The sequence below is a fragment of the Eschscholzia californica genome, unplaced genomic scaffold (assembly GCF_041429995.1).
Source record: "Eschscholzia californica isolate CP2 unplaced genomic scaffold, dmEscCali1.0.p SCAF_1, whole genome shotgun sequence".
NCBI lineage: Eukaryota > Viridiplantae > Streptophyta > Magnoliopsida > Ranunculales > Papaveraceae > Eschscholzia > Eschscholzia californica.
Genome location: NW_028238198.1, coordinates 83,506,945 through 83,527,180, shown reverse-complemented (window position 1 = coordinate 83,527,180; position 20,236 = coordinate 83,506,945). Strand labels below are relative to the sequence as shown.

The 20,236-nt window shown below is 35.4% G+C and overlaps 4 protein-coding genes and 1 pseudogene across 5 annotated transcripts; 4 read left to right on the top strand and 1 right to left on the bottom strand.

Moving 5' to 3' along the window:
- Positions 1–557: 557 nt before the first annotated feature.
- On the top strand, positions 558–944 carry LOC147570131 (uncharacterized). The gene has a single exon (XM_086663949.1). It carries the CDS (start codon positions 558–560, stop codon positions 942–944), a length of 387 nt encoding a protein of 128 aa, XP_086520075.1.
- Positions 945–1,768: 824 nt separating this feature from the next.
- LOC147570130 (uncharacterized) lies at positions 1,769–5,277 on the bottom strand. Of its 2 annotated transcripts, none has more exons than XM_086656702.1 (6): positions 4,970–5,277; positions 4,595–4,700; positions 3,876–4,260; positions 3,086–3,654; positions 2,902–2,968; positions 1,769–2,674 (listed from the first exon to the last, which is right to left on the bottom strand). In XM_086656702.1, exons 3-6 carry the CDS (start codon positions 4,243–4,245, stop codon positions 2,214–2,216), a joined length of 1,467 nt encoding a protein of 488 aa, XP_086512828.1. In that variant the 5' UTR covers positions 4,246–4,260; positions 4,595–4,700; positions 4,970–5,277; the 3' UTR covers positions 1,769–2,213. The 2 variants fall into 2 exon arrangements, with proteins under 2 accessions (XP_086512828.1, XP_086512827.1); XM_086656701.1 differs by having other exon boundaries at positions 4,771–5,009.
- A 1,439-nt stretch (positions 5,278–6,716) lies between these two features.
- On the top strand, positions 6,717–8,029 carry LOC147570129 (late embryogenesis abundant protein D-34-like). The gene is made up of 2 exons (XM_086672658.1): positions 6,717–7,440; positions 7,568–8,029. The coding sequence occupies exons 1-2, from the start codon at positions 6,796–6,798 to the stop codon at positions 7,727–7,729; spliced, it is 807 nt and encodes a 268-aa protein (XP_086528784.1). The 5' UTR covers positions 6,717–6,795; the 3' UTR covers positions 7,730–8,029.
- Positions 8,030–9,950: 1,921 nt separating this feature from the next.
- Positions 9,951–10,946, top strand: LOC147570128 (uncharacterized; annotated as a pseudogene).
- A 6,391-nt stretch (positions 10,947–17,337) lies between these two features.
- On the top strand, positions 17,338–18,368 carry LOC147570127 (uncharacterized). The gene has a single exon (XM_086656700.1). The coding sequence runs from the start codon at positions 17,392–17,394 to the stop codon at positions 18,103–18,105; it is 714 nt and encodes a 237-aa protein (XP_086512826.1). The 5' UTR covers positions 17,338–17,391; the 3' UTR covers positions 18,106–18,368.
- Positions 18,369–20,236: the final 1,868 nt, after the last annotated feature.

Sequence of the window (20,236 nt, the reverse complement as noted above, 5' to 3'; positions counted from 1 at the left end):
ATTTCTTTTGAGGATGTCAAATATTTGAGTTTTTAAGATCATGGTTTTTTCGATAAAAAAAACTAACAATTGATAAGATAAGCAAAGTTTTACATCGTCAACCCTTAATTCAAACATTAAAATTCTTGGATGACTACGATGAATCTAGATCATCTCTCATAGTGTCATCTAAGAAATATAATTCAATTAAGACTTAACACCAAAGATAATTTTAGGTTTGCAACCAAAAGAAAGATAATTTTAGGTATATTTTTTGCATTTTAGACATTCTCTTTGGTCCCTTAACGGCTAAACGTATCTATCACTAGAAGTTTCTGTCCAGCTTACAATTTCTCACTTGTGCATTGTGTACTCCGCCGGTCGTCCTCACTTTTTTTCCCCCTTCCTGGCTTTCTCCTCCTATAAATAGCCAAGTATTTGATTCAATCTTTACAAAAATTTTCATCTTCTTTTCCTTTACAACTTGAGAAACCATGAAGGTTCACCCAATCCCCAGCGAAAAAAACACCACTTTCAATTACGATATCAGTTCAAGCCACTCTGAATGTAACAGATTAATGGCAAGACAGAACAAACTTCGCCGCCTTCCTCATATGTTTGCTAGGGTACTACAACTCCCTTTTCATTCTGATGCAAATGTTTCTGTTGAAGAAAACCATGATTGTTTAAGATTCATAGTGACTACAGATGATTTCATGGGTCATGATATTAGGGCACATACAATTGAGATATATCCTGGTGTTACAAAGATCGTACTAATTATTAACAACAATGTAATTGGTCTGTCTCTCGGCGATCTTAAACTTGCTATGTGGCGGTTTAGACTTCCTCCTTCAACAAGGCCTGAACTTGCTGATGTTGTTTACGTTAATGGTGAGCTTATTATAACAGTACCAAAAACTATGGATTTTCCTGAGAATTCAGATGCAGAAGAATATAATTGAAGATTGGGGAGATGGAAATGGGGGAGATTTTAGAGGTAGAGTGAGTCATTTTCTTTCATGTACAATAAAACCGTGGTTGAGAATTTAGAGGGCCAGTATAAACAATAATCGGCACAGACACAACTAAGTTCAAGATTGAAATCATTAAGAAAAGAAACTTATATCAAGAGTTTTTTTCTAGTAGTTTTTTTTTTTTTGCGGCAAAGTTTATATCTAGTCATACATATATATTCATGCCCCTACCAACATAAAATGCCACAAATTGTTATATATCCTTCTGAAATAGTCTACAAATTATGTTGTAATATTTAATTCTTCGATATTCATGATATTGTTCTTTTTCTTTTTGGTGTAATAGTCTACAATCTTATTAGTATCATTTAAACCAGAGTAGAAGTGGTACTTTTTGTGTTAGTAGGCATTTTTGTGGTTTTGGACTTTTGGTTGAGAAAACTTTTAATCCATTCTTTGTGAATAGAAGTGGTTGTTGAAAATTGAAGCCTGGTTTTGATGATTCCCTAATTACAAAGTTAGTCATTAGGACTCATAATCTCAAAAGGAAGCTGATTTGAAGAACCACTTGAAAGTTGGCAAGAACTTGATTCAAAAGTGAAGTGGAGATTTGTATGAAAATGCTCCACTTAATGGGCCACAGAATTTACAGAGAGATATGAGAGCTTACAAAACATAATCAATTCAGACCTTGAGTCAGATTTCAGACCTAACTTCGAGAAACACAAACACTACCTTTCTCTGTAATTTAAGGTGTAAGAAGACACAAGTAGGAAAATGTAAAACTAGACCATTATCGAAAAGAAAGATAAAAGTAATGACTTGTGCAGATTGTTGAAACAAACTTACAACAAAATGTATGATTACAATTTCAAAGATCAACAGTTTCAAGTTTGAAGCTACATGGTCTGAACGATCACAAACATCTTGATGGTAAAGTTCATGGCGTTTTCAATAAAAAATAAAAAATTTACGCACAATTCCATCTCTACTCTTGTTTTCATATCACATATATGATGTTGGTTTAAAAACCCTTATCAACAGTAAGAAAAAAGTAAACAACTGCAGATTCTAAAGAGAGATTCTATTTAGTTAGTATGAACACTTCATCCTAGTCCTAGCACCATAGTTTTCGCAGCCCCACGAGGCCACGATGAGCCTTAAAATGTACACAATGAGCTCTTTATACTGTCTAAATGAAGTATTTTAAGATATACCACAAATTCAAAATTCAAAAACCTGCAAATTTTTTCTATCTCAATCTTCTATTTGCAAATCAAAGTGTGTTTCCAGGATTTCTTTATGAACTCTTCCAAATCCTTTGGCTACTTCCTCCATATCCTTCAATTTTACAGCCTCCTCCTTTATTCGATCTACTGTGCCCAAGACATCACCAAGAAGATTATCGAAACCATTTTCTGTGGTTGACAACGACGTCTCGATTGCCAAATTAGACCTCTCAGTATCTAGATGTTGGTATAAACCAACAAGGCGATCTTTCTGAGTCTTAAGCTTTCTCTCTGCAACTTTGTATTCATCATCTTGGGAGCTTTTCAAATCTTCAAGAACCTTGTCAATCTCATTTTCAAGTTTTAATATTCCGCTTTGGTCTTCAGAGGAAATTAATAAAGGTCCGTGATGTTCTGGTTGCACATTGTCGGGTTCGAGATGTGATGTGCAATCCTCGGAGAGTCGATTATTAGCAACTTCCTCACTTCCTAACAAGGTTCAATTGTTTACAATGATATTAATGTTCTCTCACTTAGGTCTACGTATAACTTAAAGTTTACCTATTACAACAACAAAATAGGCATATGATAATCAAAGAAACTACGGGTTCATGTGACAACATTACGGCCCAATGAAATGTGTCTATTCGAATATATCTGTAATGATAGAAGAACTACACCTAAAAACAGGATGAAGTGAAAAAAAATCAACTTACCTGCAGAAATTACTGAAATGTTATCTTCCACGTTCCATATTTCATCAAGACAGGTTCCATCTCTAAGCTGACATAAATATCAAAATTCAATACTTCAGGAAATCAAAAGTTTCAGGAGAATGAGTTGAAACGAAGGTGGAGCACACATAAAAAATTGTAAGGCTTATCATAGGACGAGGCTTACCTTTGCCAATAACAAACTGATTTGATCCAGCAACCTCTTTGCCTTTTCTTTTTGTGACCCGTACAAAATGCACAAACCCATGTTTAGAATTTTTTCAATTTCCTCTCTAGAATCGAGCGACTCACAAGTCCTTAGAAAGTTTTCAACGTGAGGAATAAGATTTCTTCTCTTATCACAGCGTCGACAATAATATTCGGCATCTACCCCAATACTTCCGCCATTTGTCCCAGCAACGTAAGAACGGAGAGCACAGTCCAAATGACCAACATGCCCACATACAAAATCAGGGTCTTCGTTTGACCTCGCTTGACATCTAATAAAGCTATATCCTCCATGAGCCAAGTCAATAGTCTTGCAACATAATATACAACAACAATAACGACAAAATCCATCTTCACTGCAGCAGATATCACATTCCATGGATGGCAATAAGTTGCTCGTTGCTTGTTGACGGCTACAACTCTCATTTCCAATCTTACAATTTGTCTTTCTAACCTTTGACTCGGATCTAAGTAGGGTGACTTCGGCCTTCTTTTTCCTACGATGCATTATTGATATGGAAGTCCCATCTAGATATCCAATAACAAAATTTAGTTGCACATTTTGTGATCAGAAGAGAGAGACCACAAAGAGAAATGAGAAAAGTATTATGAGCTACCCCATAGCAATATAGCATAAACAATATAAAAAGGAAAATACCAAAGCAAACAACGAAAGCACAAACCAAAGTTTCATCTAAAGAACAATGCTAAAATTTAACGAAGAAACATTGGCGAAAACTAGTAAAAACCTTCTGTTGCCGAGTTATGGTTTCTGACAGGCATCTTCCAACTAAAAGAAGCAAAGAAAGCATCTACGTCGGCATCAGGAAATTGATTAATGATATATTCTCGAACCGTAACCTGGCTTTTCAAAATATAACCCCCCTTCAAATTCTTTCCTAGATGCCTTGGAGGATATAGGTACCTATCTTGCATGAAGCCAGAAGCGTTTACCCTCGTTCCAGCCCTCCATCCCCAGTTATCACCAGGGTTTGGCCAATTTATAGGAGCATATGGCAAGCCTTCACCTGATTCACCAATTTCCACTGGCCTCAGAACCAACCCATTATTTTTTTCATCAGGAACATCAGATCCCATTGTTTGGTGTCCCGAGTCCATCGAATAGCGAGTTATCTGTAACATATGCAATTCTTGTCATTTCCAAATATGCCTAATCTCTTATACTGTTTTTTTCTAAAATCAAAAGACATATTAGTGGAACTGTCAATTGTCCAATACATTCATATGGTTCTACCCATCATGCTTGGGAAGTCAGAATTTTTCCATGTTTGTCCACATTACTACCTCCTCCATCAAATCCAAAAACCCTATATGGGTCCTTTAGTGTTTGATTAAAATTTTCCTATGGTCATTGATTTCCGGCAATCAAGCAGGGGATCCGGTATTATTTACAGTAAATGAATAGTAAAATTCGCACTAATTATGTTTAAAGTTTAAAAAGTTTCACCTGAAAAAGGTCTATGCAGTTTTGAGCTAGATGATTAAGGTTGTTGGCCTCAAATTAGAAACGATATCTCGAACCGATCTTCAAAATCTCCATGCACTCATTTTACCTTCAGAAGTAGAAAATAGATTCATAATGTGGAATAAGAAAATTTGATGAAATAAACAAGAAATTGATACCTCCATTAGTAGATTGAGGGAAGAAAAGCAAGAGAGAGAAAAGATTGGCGGAGTAGACAATGAAATTAAAGTAAAACTGTATAAACCCTAAATCATTTTTGGGGTTTCCAAGTAAATTTAGAGCAAATAATAATATCTAATTTTATGGGATATCACCTGGTTCTCTAAATTATACAAGTATGAAAATTATGAGACTCACATGAAAAAGTTTTCTGAGGTACACACTCTGCCAACCAAAACTCAACAAATCAATTCTTCATTAGGATGGAAATTGAGCCCAGAAACCCCCAAGTCTCTCCCAGAACTTCTGGGTCCGATGGGCTAATGAACTTGTTTAAAGCCTAACACCGGCTCTGTCCGACCCACCTGCCAAAAATGTCTTGCCTCCTTTGAACTCCTTATAAGAGCATATTCGACGCACGGACTGAAAAAACTGAAGTGCGGATTAGGATGTTTTTGAGAGAAATTTTCTCTAATACAAGGCGCGATTTGGATCTGATTTGGACTGCAATGTTATCAGGCCTAATGTTATTATTTTGTAGGCCTCCCAACAGAGACTTCCAGGTAGGGGCGACGGATATGGGTGTCCACGGACACTTGAAGCATTATGTTAGACACCAAACTTTAATGGGAAGCACATTACTTTCACGATCAAATTTCATTATTTTAGCTCTCAAAACGGTCTAATTAATTATTATTTGTTAGTTTTCTGGGTATTCTACAACTTTGTTTTCTAGAAGTAATTATTAGTTGTTAAGATCAGAAAACACTAATACTATGTAAAGGAGTCTCTCGTCAACTTTTATTTATTCAATTCAGTTAAAAAAAATTATACAGTTTCTCTATATCATTAGTTATTCCGAATTATAGCCAACCTTCTAAGATTTATTGAGCTTTATGCTACGTTATGATAACAGAGAAAACTAAGATAAGCAACGACAATGTTATACGTACCGTATAGGGACTTGACAAAATCCCGCACATTGAACAAATTAGATATTGGATACTTAAGACGGTCACAGTCTTTAGATGACTTCAAAAATCTTCATAATCCTAATATCGACACAAAAGTGTAAAGAATGTAGAAACTTCTACATATAGAATTGTTTAGTAGAAAACTGCATAATGATTTAACTTTTAGGACAACTCAATAACTATGTACAAATTCACAATTATATAAGGGTCCGTTTGATACGCGAGAAAATATGATGGGTAAGTAAATGAGTTTCTTTCCCATTAGAAAGAAAAGGGATTTCTTACTCAAAGTCAAATTTTAGGCGTTTGATAAGAAGGTGAGAAAAAGAATGCCTTTAGAATTTAAGGAAGTGCCTTTAGACAAATGTTTATTAATTAAGTATTATTTATTAATTGGGCTTTTAATCGATATATTAATGTTAGGCACTTAAGGGGTGCCTTTAGAATTTAAGATTGGACAGAGATAAACAGAAATATTAGACCATTTGCACACTTTTTTTTTTTAAGAAATCGATTTTATTACTCAAAGTGGCAACCAAACAATGAAAAATTGATTTTTCTGAGAAAACGACTTTCTTACTAACAATTTCACACGTATCAAACGGACCCTACAAGATAGCATGTCATTAGTAGGCGAAGTTGTGTGTATTTACCAATGAGTTGTGTGCCATGTACTTATTACATATGAGACCTATCAAACGGAGTGATGTTGTAACACGATCCACAATATTGGATGCAACCATAAAAACAACAAAAACGATAGGAACCTGCCTGTGAGAGTTGGACTCATGGATATTGCTTTGTTGGACACCAAACTCAATACCAAATCTAAACAACCGACACGTAAGTAAAATCCCAAGTCCTAGTTGTCCCAAAATAACAACACCACCGTGACTACGTGTCCTTCAACAAATCAAACTAATCACTTCACTCCCACTCCAATAAATCAATCCCATTCCAATCCTCAATATACACTGAAATCTCGTCAACCTAGCTGCTTGCTTACCCACATAATATTTTTACCAAGAAGAAGAAATTTCATCAATTAAGATGAGTCAAGAACAACCACAAAGACCTCAAGATTACAATCAGCAACAGAATCAACCAGCTGAGCCGATCAAATACGGTGATGTATTTTCGGTGTCCGGTGAACTAGCTTCTAAACCCATAGCTCCACAAGATGCTGCCACTATGCAAAGTGCTGAGAATTTGGTTTTAGGTCAAACTCAGAGAGGTGGTCCGGCTGCCGTTATGCAATCTGCGGCCCAATTGAACGAGAGAGCTGGGTTGGTTGATCATAATCAAGTCAGTGATGTTACTAGAGATCAAGGTGTGAATATTACTCAAACTGGTTTTCCTGGTGGTCGTGTTATTTCCGAGTCCGTTGGAGGACAGGTCGTTGGACAGTATGTCGAGGCAGCAGGAGGTGCTGGCGGTGCAGCTGGTGGTGATGTTGGAGCAGCAGCAGGAGGGAAGATTACAATTGGAGAAGCATTGGAAGCTACAGCATTAACATCAGGGGATAAGCCGGTGGAGCAGAGTGATGCAGCAGCCATACAAGCGGCGGAAGTAAGGGCAACAGGTCGGAACGTAATAACTCCGGGAGGAGTAGCTGCTGCAGCACAAGCAGCAGCTACTGCGAATGCAAGAGTGATGAGAGATGAAGACAAGATAAAGTTGGGACAAGTTCTCAGTGTATGTATAAATACTTCAAATGTGTTTTAAAATTGTTCCTCAGTTTTCTGAATCATTAATACCCTTAATGCTAATTATTGGGTTTGAAATGTGGTAACTGTGGAAGGTGTTATATGTGTTGTTGTAGGATGCAACTGCGAGGATGCCAGCAGACAAAGCGGCCACGAGGAGAGACGCAGAAGGGGTGGTGGGAGCAGAGATGAGGAATAATCCAGACCTAGTGGCGCATCCAGGTGGAGTGGCAGCGTCTGTGGTAGCTGCGGCTAGGCTGAACCAGAATAATGACTAAGAGATGAATGAATGAATGAATGGAGGTGTAATCGGCAGCTGCTAGTGTGTTAGTTTTTTCGTGGGGGTTATATGTTGTTGTGTTTTGCTTAATTGCTTTGTGTTTTTAACTAGTACTCCGTAGTCTTTTAAGGTAACAAGAATCAGATGTAATTATATGTTGTGTCAAGCCTTCTCTTTTTGTTGAGAGATCTATGTGCAAGTGTGGGAAATGAGTTTTATCTTTTTTTCGAACTGTGTGTTTTTCCTATGTGTAACTAATTTCTATTTTATTTGACAACAAACTTCAATGCCGTTCAAACTTTTTGGAAAGGCCACCACTTTAGGGAAAGCAGAAATATTTTCGGAGAAGACGGTGCAAAACTAAAAAATCGCAAACCAAACGCACTTCAGAAGTCGCCGGCAGAAAGTCGTCGGTCGGATGTCGTCGGCGACGGCCGACGACTTCATTATCTTCTCTCTTCCCCTTTCTCTCTCTCTTCATCCCTTTTCTCTCTCTCTTCTCTCTTCTACCTCTGTCCCTTCGTCGGAATTTCGAGAGAGAGAAAGGGATGAAGAGAGAGAAAAAAAAAAGAGGGAGAGAGAGAAAAAAAAGAGGGGAGAGAGAGAGAGGTAGAAGAGAGAGAGAGAGAGGTAGAAGAGAGATAGAGAGGTAGAAGAGAGAGAGAGAGGGATGGAGAGAGAGAGAGGATCGTCGGCGTTAATGGTAGAAATCACCAGAGTTCTAGTTGAGGTAGAGGAAAAGAAGAAAAAATAAAAAATTGAAAGGGCGATGTTTGGAGGAAACAAAAAAACGTCTGTTCACCCAATACTTATTGCCCCGGAAATTTTGTTGATTTTTCCAAAACACTGGCCTTTTGGAAAAGAATGGGTGAACAAAACGGAGGGTGCCTCAAGATTGATCGGTCCACTAGGCAATTGATTATTCCACTTGATGGGGTGGGAATTATGTCTATGGGCGCCTATGGGAACCCGAGTCCAACGAAGACCATGGACAGCTGCGTTCATCTCGGATACAACACTTTCACAACCCGCCAAGTTTTGGTGGGCGGGCATGATTTAACATCTATCTGCATATTCGTCAATGCTCGCACACCCTCACTTAACATATCTGCATATTCGTCAATGCTCGCACACCCCCACTTAACATCACTAAGTACATTCGTCTATGCTCGCACACCCCAACTTAACATCACTAAGTGATACATTAATTTTTTTGAGTGATGAAGCCAACATCCCATGTTGCTAGGTCTAGTTGACATGATAAACAATATGTTTAAGGACAACCACACGAACCAAATGCATTGTTTTGCAGTGACTCAAGAAAAATCCTACTAAACTATTAAAGTAGTGCTTGGATGTGAGGAAGCAACTAGTTCCTACAAATAATTTTTCGTTTTACTGAGAACACCACAAATAATTTTTCGTTTCACTGCCACATCACCTCTTTAGAATTAGAATAGGTGTTTGAAGACTTTATAAATAGAGAGGTAGAAGTGAACTTTTTCAAGTCATGGGCTTACCCTCTATCCGTCCATACCCGAATTACTCAAACTTTTTTATGGGTTTGGGCGGGGGATGGGCAAGGTGAATTTTAAAATTGCCCGTCAATTAACCCGCTTACCCTAATAGTCATTGAAGTTTGATGTTCAACCCATCCAACCCGATGTTTCAAGTGCCCGTTGACGCCCATACCAGCCCAATTCCACCCCTACACTAGTGACTTGCCAGTTACTTGTTTGGGAAAGATATGAAAAACACGAAAAACTAGGAAAAAGAAAAAAAACAGATTCTCAAATCTCAACTTAAATGGAGGGCTGAGATCTAGAGGACAAGTTATTTCATCAAAAAGTTGTCCTCTAAATCTCAGCCCTCCATTTAAGTTGAGATTTAGAGGACAACTTACAGTTTTTGCCCAACTGGGCTCGCGGGAGTCCGGACGGCCCGTTTTCCACAAATCAATTCCTAGTCGTAAGACAATTGTTACTCACTCTGTCCCTCTTTCTATTTCTTCTTCCCCTCAAAACCCATACACAAGTTTTTTTTAGAAACCTAAAACCCCTATAAAAATCAAGTGAAAGAAATTTCTTCTTATTCGTTCCAAACGATTTCTTCTCATTGTTGTCTTTGAATCAACAGTTTCATCACCGCTCTTTCATCCTTTCTAAAAAAACCCTAGAAAAGTTCTTCTCTTTCAACAGCATTGTCACTTCGATTTTCTTCTCAGTGAATCATCTTATACAGTGAAGAAGATTTGAACAAGATGGCTGAGAGAAAGGTATTGAATAAACACTATCCACCTGATTTTGATCCTCAAGATCTTCGACCAACAAAAAAACCTAAAAATAATCAAATCAAAGTGAGAATGATGCTCCCCATGACTATACGTTGCAAAACCTGTGGGAATTATATCGGTAAGGGAACCAAGTTTAATTCAAGGAAAGAAGATGTTATTGGAGAGAAATACTTGGGGATTTCAATATTTAGGTTTTATTTCAAGTGTACATTGTGCTCTGCTGAACTTACCATGAAGACTGATCCTAAGAATTCAGACTACATATTGGAATCAGGGGCTAGTCGAAATTTTGAGCCGTGGCTTGAACAAGATGAGAAGACAAGAAAGAATCAAGCTGAAGATTCTATGCAATATCTTGAGAATAAAGCAACTAAATCCAAAAGGGAGATGACAATTTGTAATTCATTAGATGAATTGAAATCTTTGAAGTCTAGGCATGCTAGAGTTGATATCGATGCGATGATACAAGCGTTAAAGAAACAGCGATCCGAAAAAGAAAAAAAGAAAAAGGAGGCTCGAGAAGACGAACAACTTATCACATCAATTTTTAGAAAAAAAGTTGTTATAAGGGTAAGTGATGATGACGAAGAGGAAGATGAGGAATCAATTGTGAAGAAATCCAAAAGGCAGAAACTTTCAAGTTTCAAATCTTCTTCTATTCAAGTTTCGATTTTGAAGAAGCCTGCGCAAGAATGTAACAGAGGAGAAGAGAAAGTAAAAGCAGAGAAAGATCGAGATGCGGCATTGAGACAAGGAGGACTAGAAGCCATCTTAGAGAACTATGGATCCGATTAAAGTGAGATGGTGGTGTTATGAAGATACACATACATATAACTCGTCGTCCATGATATTTAGGCATTGCACATTATGTTTGAATTTGTAGTTTTAAATTTGAATTTGTTAATGACAGAGTTTTATGATATAAGTTTAGTATATTAATCAATCTTACTTATTAGCAATTCCATTATAGTAACTCCCACGAAAGAATAGTATTGGCATCCTAGTATATATGTTTCCGCTTAACCGGCTGTCATAGCCACACTATTAATCACTACCATCTACAGGAATGTTGTTTCTGAGTTTTAGTTTTCCAAATATCAATCGTTTAGCTATCTCTTTTACACGATTAGATCCATAATTCACTAAAAAACTGTTCACTTTTGGTGACAGCTACTATCCAAGTTTTGTTCATGACTGCGGGTAATACTCACAATGTCGACGTTTCTATCATAGCTGTTTCTATTACCCATAGTTTAGGATAACAGTTACTAGTAACTACATTTGCCAAGAGGGAGATTCTAGTGCGAAAAAAATTCTTTTCAACTTTTTCCCTTCTCCCTTAGGCCCGACGAGTGTACCTTAATTCTTTTCAATTCCGTCTTTGTGTTAACTCATCCCATTCTCTTAGAATCCCAATTCCCAGTCTCTGGTTGAAGAGAGATTTGAAGATTCATCTTTAACTATTGAAGCCTTACGCCTTACTATAGAGTTTTGCAGGCTTAGAGGGCAGATCTTGCTGCAAGCTTTTCAATTTTTCTTGCCCTCTCGTGTTTGTTTTCTCTTTGCTTCTTATCTTGTCATGTTCATCTGATGGAGAATGCCGTATGAGTAGGATGAAGGGACATCACATATTATATTATGAGCTTTGTAGCTAAAATATAAACGTGAACGACCTTTATCATCACCCAAATCTTTAGGAACTATTATAGGAATTAGGGATTTAAGAGTTGGGAATTTTGTTTATTGAAAGTGCTGCAGCAATTCGCTTGATGGATTATGGAGTCTTCTCCATTGTCTGGGTCTGTAACTATATCTGCTGAGAAAGACTTTGGTATATCTAGTGGTGAAAGAGAGAGTTATGTAGTTTAGGATCATATGCATCTCTTTGACACCGGTAAGCCATTCAGCCAGGATTTGAGGTCAAAGTTGCTGATAGTGCTATATTACTAAATCATTTGGTATATTTGTTCATACAAGTTACCTTTTTAAGGTAGGTGTCTGCTGTTTCAGGGTGGTCTCCATCGGTACCTCTAGGAGAAGGGTGCACTTTGTAGGCAGTGAAAATTCAGGTCAATGGATCAATGTAAAATATGATACTCCAACATTTTGTTTGCCAAACTTCAGACCTAAATGCTAGATGTATGAGGCTCATGCTATACCAATCATCTACTCAACTACATACAGAAAAACTGGTTTTAGTTCTGATAGGTAAAAAACCAAATGAAAAGGTTGGGCATGGTTTATATGCAGATCGTCATCCGCTGGCTGTATAACTCAAAAGACCGATAGGTGGCTTCTGAAGTTTACAATCACCGACCATACTAGGAGAAGGTTGATGTTCTCTCTTTTGTGATGATGTTATATTCTTGCTATGTTCTAGTGTTTTTTTTTTCAGACGAACAAGAGACCATGTTTCATATAGTAGCAACGGTTTATGTAACCACCCCAAAACCATCGGGAATAAATTAGGTTCAATCGGGGCATTGTGGCATTTATTTCAGTGTCACAATTGTTGCTGAAGATTTGCTATTAATAGCAGGCCAGGGAACCGTCGCTAAAACCGTACTTTTGGGTAAAGCAAAATTGTTTGCGCTGTGGAGTCTCTCTTAACTTCATTTTCTTATCTAGAAGCACAAATTCAAAATGCCAAATGACGCCCTCCTTGAGCCAGCTTCGAGTGCCTTCAATATTTTCTTCAGCTCTCGACCTAGCTTAGACTTCTACCTAATCCAGAGTGTGTAACAAGAAGAGCTAGAAAAGCGACAGAAAACAAGAACTTCGATTCTTAATCTCTTCTCATTTAAAAAGTGCCATGTTTTTAAGATGTCATTAAGAAAATGGTAGTATGTTTACCCATGCATTAATCAGCAAACCAATGTCCCACCTAAGATTATTAGTTTTAGTACTATATTAATAATAATAAATTCTGTTAACTTCGACAAAAACGAAGGTAAATGAAGCACAAAAAAGGTTAAGTATCCTAGTGCAATGTCTCACTACAAACTAGTGAAGTTTGCATGGCTGGCTGGTAGGCGAAGGATCCAACAAAAACAAATTTCTACAGCTTAGAGATGATATTTGTTTCATTTCTAATGAAGATACTCTGTATTAAGGTATACTAGACCACTTTAGGAACATGAAGGGAAATTTGTCTTAATACTATTTTAGTCAAAATAAGTCAACTTAAGTACAATTCTTTCATATCTTGCCAAAATAATAATTATTATTATTATAAGTATAATAAATGAATTAGAAGAGGTTTTTATGAAAACAAGTCCCATATTCACATGCTCTTAATTCATAAAAGATCTTTTGAGGAACATGGTTATCTTAAGTAGACCATAAAGATCTTTCTTGTCAAAGATACTCTTGAACCTACTCATGTTAATGGCGTGGATACCTAAATTATCCAACCACCTTAAATAAATACATAATAGCAACGTTATACCAAAAGCTCTCTTACTCGTGCGAAAAGCCTCTTACTAATATAATAGTTAGTAAAATAAAACTGTAAGTTTGCACGCAAATATATTATCATCGTAAAAGATAAAATGTGAAGCGCCTTTTCGTTTTTGCTGTTAAAAAAACTAGAATTGGAAAAACCATGAGAAACAGAATTGTAGTGGAATTTTCTTACTCATTTTGTTTTAGCCCCTCGAAGACCAATCTACCATATATAATTGATTTTTATGAAGCAACCCTAAAGAATGGTTATATTCTTTTGCAAAAATAATCAAATCTAAGGGTGGATGAATAGAATTTTAGGGTTAAATCTTAGTTAGATCGTCATTTTCATTATAGGATTCTAACTTCATAAAATAGGAAAAAGTAATAATTTGACATACTTGCCTCACGAACCCCTTCGGTGTTTGAAACTTGTATACCAATATTTTTAAAAAAATGTTTTTCCAACTGGCAACCTCTTAATAACTATTAGCCTCTTATAATCCGAAATATTATCAATTGTGCAAATCGTATAAGCTGGTTATATTATTATTTTAGGTTTTAAATGTTTATTTAATGTAATTAGTCACTTTTTTAATGCAAGTGTTATATAGTATTAACTGTCATCTACCAAGTTTAAGATTTTTCTTAAACAATAAATCTAAGCAACTTGGCCAAGTTTGATCCAGACTTTTCACAAAATTATGTAAGATTATAACAAGCTAGGCAGAAGGAGATGGCAGACTTGACCAGGACAAAATTTCAGCATGATTGGACATGGTGTAAATTAACCCTAATGAGCAAAACAAAATCATGTACTGCACTACTAGCACTAAAAATGGAAGCCATGTTTAAGATAATTGTCACAACTCTTGACATTTCAAGTCAACTAAATGTGATTATCTTTTGATTATAAATAATGACCATAAAACAATAGTGAAAGTGAAATAATACTAGAGACAAAAGATAATCTTTCCATGCACACAACAAAGTTATCCAAAAGTACTTAATAAATCTAACCAATAAATTTCTCAAAAGGATCCCACCATGTGAATCTGAAAAATGTAATCTTCATGTCCTTTGATCTAACTTTTATGCACAGAGAACTACCTTTTTAACTAATTGATTAAGACTACAGTACTATACCTTTCTTCGAGGAAAAATGATAAAGTTCCCTCCCACCTTACTCCCTTGTACACCATCTTGCCTATGTGGCACATAAAAGTAGGGGTGTTCTTAAAAGTTGAAACACTTGCAGGGACTGAAAATGAAAAAACACTCCCTTGTCTAATTCTAATACGGTAGACAAGGGAGTGAGGTGGGGAGTTACCCCATCACGGTTGTTCTTCGAGAGGAGTCCTCAGTCCTCTTCAATTTTGTAGTAATTTTTTTCACACAAAGAAGCCCATTGGGTAAAAAAAGTCATTTCATCTTAGTGAGGTCGTGAGCCTCGACGTGTACTCACATATTAGGATTCGGCTAATGTATAGTAAAATGACCCGTACGTGTATTGTCAATACTAAAGGCGTCGATTCGTTGATCATCTAGTTAGTTATTCAACTATGTTTACAAAACTACTAACCGAACTTTTATTGCACATATTAGTTGAATATTCTTCACATAATACATTCTTATAACTTAATGAATGAAAATGAGAGTGTATTTTAAAATGTGAGATGATAAAATAAACTTCAAATGTCAAGTTTTGTCAAACTGCATGTGTGGTCCTAAGAGCTAATAGAGTACTTTACCATGTGAATATGTGAGTGACCTTAATGTCTTCATTGTGGTATTTAGCTAGACAATCGGTGACAGACTTCTTATCACTAGCCCATTATATTTTCATAATTTTGTAATAATTCTCCAAGATAGTGACAAGTAACATGAGAGACATGTAGAGCATTTCATCTTTTTTATTTGAAATAGACATGTAAAGCTGTTTATTATTATTATTTTTGTATTTACTTTTGACTTCTACATTTTTTTTCATTTAATAATAATTATTTTTCTCTAATTGAAGTTTCAAACAAAAAGTCCAAAATTACTTAGAAAATTTTGTAGGAAAACAATTTTATACAAAAGAGGGAGTATCTCCAAACAAATAAAAGTGTTTTAGGTGGATCTATTTAGTAGGATTGGTAGATAAGAAATTGCCTACTACAATCTTGGTTGTTATTATAAGCCATCAATTTCTCACTAAATCTCAATACCCTAATTGACTCTTTTAGTAACTAATCAAAGTAATGTTGCAAAAATGTATTCCTATTTGTTGTGAGAGGAAAATAAAATTTAAACACATAGTTTACACTTTTCAAATTTATCTCAAACCAGCTGAAACTGTAGAACTCTTCTTGCCTACCAGATACTTGTTATACCCTCTTTACATTATAAGAAAAAATGGATCTAGGATAAGCCCGTGAAAATCTAGTTTCACTCTTTTTAAATATTCATCCACATATACCCCCAAAAAAGTATCAATTTTCATGTATAGAGACTAGAGAGGCACCTAAGGGGGGGTAGTGGAGCAAGACTTTCGCAGACTCTTGAGAGTCCGCGAAAGTCTAAGGCATTCAAATCCAGACATTTGAGAGTCCACGAAAGTCTGAGGCATTCAAATCCAGACATTTGAGAGTCCACGAAAGTCTGAGGCATTCAAATCCAGACATTTGAGAGTCTATGAAAGTCCGAGGCATTCGATTGCAGACAAAATATGTCCCAGACTTTGGTGGACTTCATAGTTTGATGAATTTGTGAAGGATTTGGGACAAATTTGGAAGCCAAAATGTCTTTCAAAAAACAAGAGACATTTGAAGTCCATCATGTGATCAAAAAACAATAATAATATTAAAATAATAAATGTCTACCAAATGTCCATCAATGTCCACAAATATTCACAGATGTTTACGAAAGTCGAAAAATATATTTTTGAAATGTTAGTATAAATATATTATTTCATGTGATTAAACAATAATAATAATATTAAAATAATAAATGTCTACCAAATGTCCATCAATGTCCACAAATATTCACAGATGTCTACGAAAGTCGAAAAATATATTTTTGAAATGTTAGTATAAACATATTATTTCATGTGATTAAACAATAATAATAATATTAAAATAGTAAATGTCTACCAAATGTCCATCAATGTCCACAATATTTACAGATGTCTACGAAAGTCGAAAAATATATTTTTGAAATGTTAGTATAAATATATTATTTCATGTAATTAAAAAATAATAATAATATTAAAATAATAAATATCTACCAAATGTCCATCAATGTCCACAAATATTCACAGATGTTTACGAAAGTCGAAAAATATATTTTTGAAATGTTAGTATTAATATATTATTTCATGTGATTAAATAATAATAATAATATTAAAATAATAAATGTCTACCAAATGTCCATCAATGTCCACAAATATTCACAGATGTCTACAAAAGTCGAAAAATATATTTTTGATTAGCACAAATATAATATGCATTACACATTTTGTCAATGGACTCAAGATCTTAAAATGTCCCCAGGACATTTTGTCTATGGATCAAATGTCTTAAAATGTCTATAAAGACATTTTGTCTACAAACTCTCAATATCTTGAAAATGTCTATGAACACATGTTGTCTATAATAACTCATCCGAAATGTCTTGAAATGTCTACGGGAGATTTTATCTATGAAAGTCTGTGAAAGTCCCGCTCCACTACCCCCTATAAGAATTTCAATGAGAAGCCAATACTTACATGAAATTGTAAAAACATTTTTGTTGCTTTTGTGGACTCACCCCCCATCTATTATTTCATTTTTTTTGGGCCCATCATCTTCTAAACCCTCGTCAACAATAAATACACCTTCCTCTATCTATCTAGAGTCTCTCTCTAGATCATAGTCCTTCTTCACTTTCTCTCTCTCTCTAAAATGCTAACCAAAAATTTCCAACTTTGCTTCACTAAACTCAAACGAACATCTTCAGTCGATACTGACTCACCCATCCCACTCGACGGAAAAAATCACAACCGCCACCCTTCATCATCCACCACCACCACCGCCGCCGCCACCTCATCATCATCAATTTTGATGATGAAAAACTTCAATTCTCTTTATGATCTTACCCCTTTTGATTCTTCAACTTCAAAGTCAGTCATCAGTTACTCAAGCGATTATTTCTCCTCCTCGGATTCCGACGCTACCGAATCAACACCACCGGACCTAACCACCGTCTTCGCCTCTCAACGTTTTTTCTTCTCATCGCCTGGTCGTACAAATTCCATCGTCGAATCATCAGTACCTGAATCCCCACCACCACAATCTGACACACTAATCGGCGGCGAAATTGCTGTTCCATTTCCGACTTACTCGCCTGATCCTTACATGGATTTCCGACGATCAATGCAAGAAATGGTTGAAGCTAGAGATTTAAAGGTTGATGTAAAAGAAGATTGGGATTATCTACACGAATTACTCTCTTGCTATCTTACGCTTAACCCTAAAAACACTCACAAGTTCATAATTGGAGCTTTCGCTGATCTCCTTGTTAGTCTTATGTCAACATCATCGACGAAATCTGTAGCGATTCGCCGGAATCCTGACGACGTCTCTGGTCAATATAATGTTTCCCGGCAGCTGGTTTAATATATATTGTCCCTTCTTTCATATAAATATAAAATATAGTTTTGTTTTTTTTTCATATAGGGTACCAAACAAATCAAAATTTATCCCTTCTTTCATTTTCTCAACACACAATTTTAGAATATGATCAAATTATTTTTTGTTTTTGGGGACAATTTGATTATATTTATGAACAAAAATAATCAGGTTTAATCGGATGATATGTATCAAATTGCGAGTGTTTGGATGTATATAGAATTTTCATTATAGTAGTTAGATTTACGAAATTGTGGAAGGATCAAAATCTCCGACCTTGCGTGGTCCATTTCCCTCTCTAAGATGAATAGCTCGTTTCTCGTCTCGTCGGTCACCCGCCCGTTTGATGTAGAGGGGTTTTCTCTGAGTTTTCTGCTGCGTCACAACTTCTAGCCACTCTAGGCTGGTATTTTTTTCGATTTCGTTTGGATCACCTTGATGAATTTATCATGTTTGTCAAATTAGATATGTAGAAAATTTATTAGTAAGTGTTTTAGATAAAAAAAAAAAGTAACAATAAATTGTTTGTGCATATTTTGAAAGATTCTATTGGTAAGATGTAACATCTTTAATGTCAAATCATAATGGATAGAATCTAGTTATATCTCAATGAGTGTTGAGTAATCGTGCAGCATGATATTGATGTATTATGATGTAGCCAATTGGTTGAATAATGCAACAACTTAATTGAGTGTAAGGCAAGTGTTTCTAGAAGGATAACAAAATAGACATATAGGAATTGTAACTTTCAATTTTAGTTTCTTGTCTATTTACTCAATGTGAATTGTGACTCTCCTTTGAGTTATCTCACCACAAAAATGATTTACATAATCATCAAAGTCTATTTGACGAAAACAGATTTTGACAAAAAAACACGGCATTAAGCTACTTCTACACGGATGAATAAGTTTTTTTTTTTTTGTCAAAGGAACACGGATGAATAAGTTGATATTTGCTTCCTTCTTGTTAATAATGTGTATGAAATTGACCAAATATATTTGAAGAAGAAGTGAAGTGGTTAGGGCGGTTAATGCCGCTTAAATATGGTTTATTTAATGTGTTTGCAATAGAAGTAAGTCAATAAGTACTTGGAAAATGGAAGGCATTGATGAACACAAAATGGATATTTTTGACAACCAAAATAGGTCCATGTAAAATTGATTTGATGGAGACACCCAACGTACAATCTGTCCCCATGTCGATTGGGACATTTCTTATTTGATGGCCTTTGGCATTTCTCTTCTTTATGTCAATTTCTTCCAACTAGTTGCTACCTTTACCTCTCACTTATTTTAAATCATTTGTCATTTTCTCTTTCGAAAAATTCTAGGGATCCACATTATCTTGGTCTGATTCTTGACTCTTCTAATTGTAATAATCTGTCCATAGATTAAAGGTGTCAAATAATGTAACAATAGAATCAAATATCTTGTTGAGATCGATTAGGGAGGAGAGACTACAGGGTGCCTATCTAGTTTTTATTTGTTTATAAGACTGATGTGACATAGCCAAATATCGTGATGTGATTTACTTTTAAGAGGAAAAACACTAACAACTTTTTTAATGATACATGATTATATGATCATTGCGATGAGACTTCTAAAATCAAATACATAATTTTACGATTTTAAGACTAAAATCCAGTATTAGAACGTAAATGTGTTTAAACAAGATATTGTTTAAGAGCATCTCCAATGCAAAACTCAAAAAAAAATTCAAGCTGCTCTATGTGCCAAGGTTCAATTGAATTTTTCTTTCATAGATGTCAATATGATCCCCAATCCAAATTTTCAAAAGAAATCTCAAATATTAAGTTTTTTCTTGAGATATCTCAACATTAAATAATGTTATATAATTGGATGGAGTTTTTTACAAAAAAATTCCAGATTACACTTTGAATTTTTCAATTTCAGGGTTGCATTGGAAATGCTCGCATGCTCTCCAAATGTCTAAACATTTTGGAAGAAGTGGACCCAATAAAGATTGAAGTCTTTTTATTGTGCAAATTATATGGATTTATTTATTTGGTTGATGCATTGATTGAGCAAAATTATGAGACAAAAAGGTTTCTAACCTAACATGGATCCATTTCAACAAAAAAAAAAAAAAAACCTAACAT

Coding starts and splice junctions, on each gene's coding strand:
- LOC147570130 (XM_086656702.1), bottom strand. CDS start 4,245: ATGGACTCGGGACACCAAACAATGGGATCTGATGTTCCTGATGAAAAA. Junction 3,655..3,875: donor CCATAACTCGGCAACAGAAG/GTTTTTACTAGT, acceptor TTGGATATCTAG/ATGGGACTTCCATATCAATA. Junction 2,675..2,901: donor CATTTCAGTAATTTCTGCAG/GTAAGTTGATTT, acceptor GAACCTTGTTAG/GAAGTGAGGAAGTTGCTAAT.
- LOC147570129 (XM_086672658.1), top strand. CDS start 6,796: ATGAGTCAAGAACAACCACAAAGACCTCAAGATTACAATCAGCAACAG. Junction 7,441..7,567: donor AGTTGGGACAAGTTCTCAGT/GTATGTATAAAT, acceptor GTGTTGTTGTAG/GATGCAACTGCGAGGATGCC.
- LOC147570131 (XM_086663949.1), top strand. CDS start 558: ATGGCAAGACAGAACAAACTTCGCCGCCTTCCTCATATGTTTGCTAGG.
- LOC147570127 (XM_086656700.1), top strand. CDS start 17,392: ATGCTAACCAAAAATTTCCAACTTTGCTTCACTAAACTCAAACGAACA.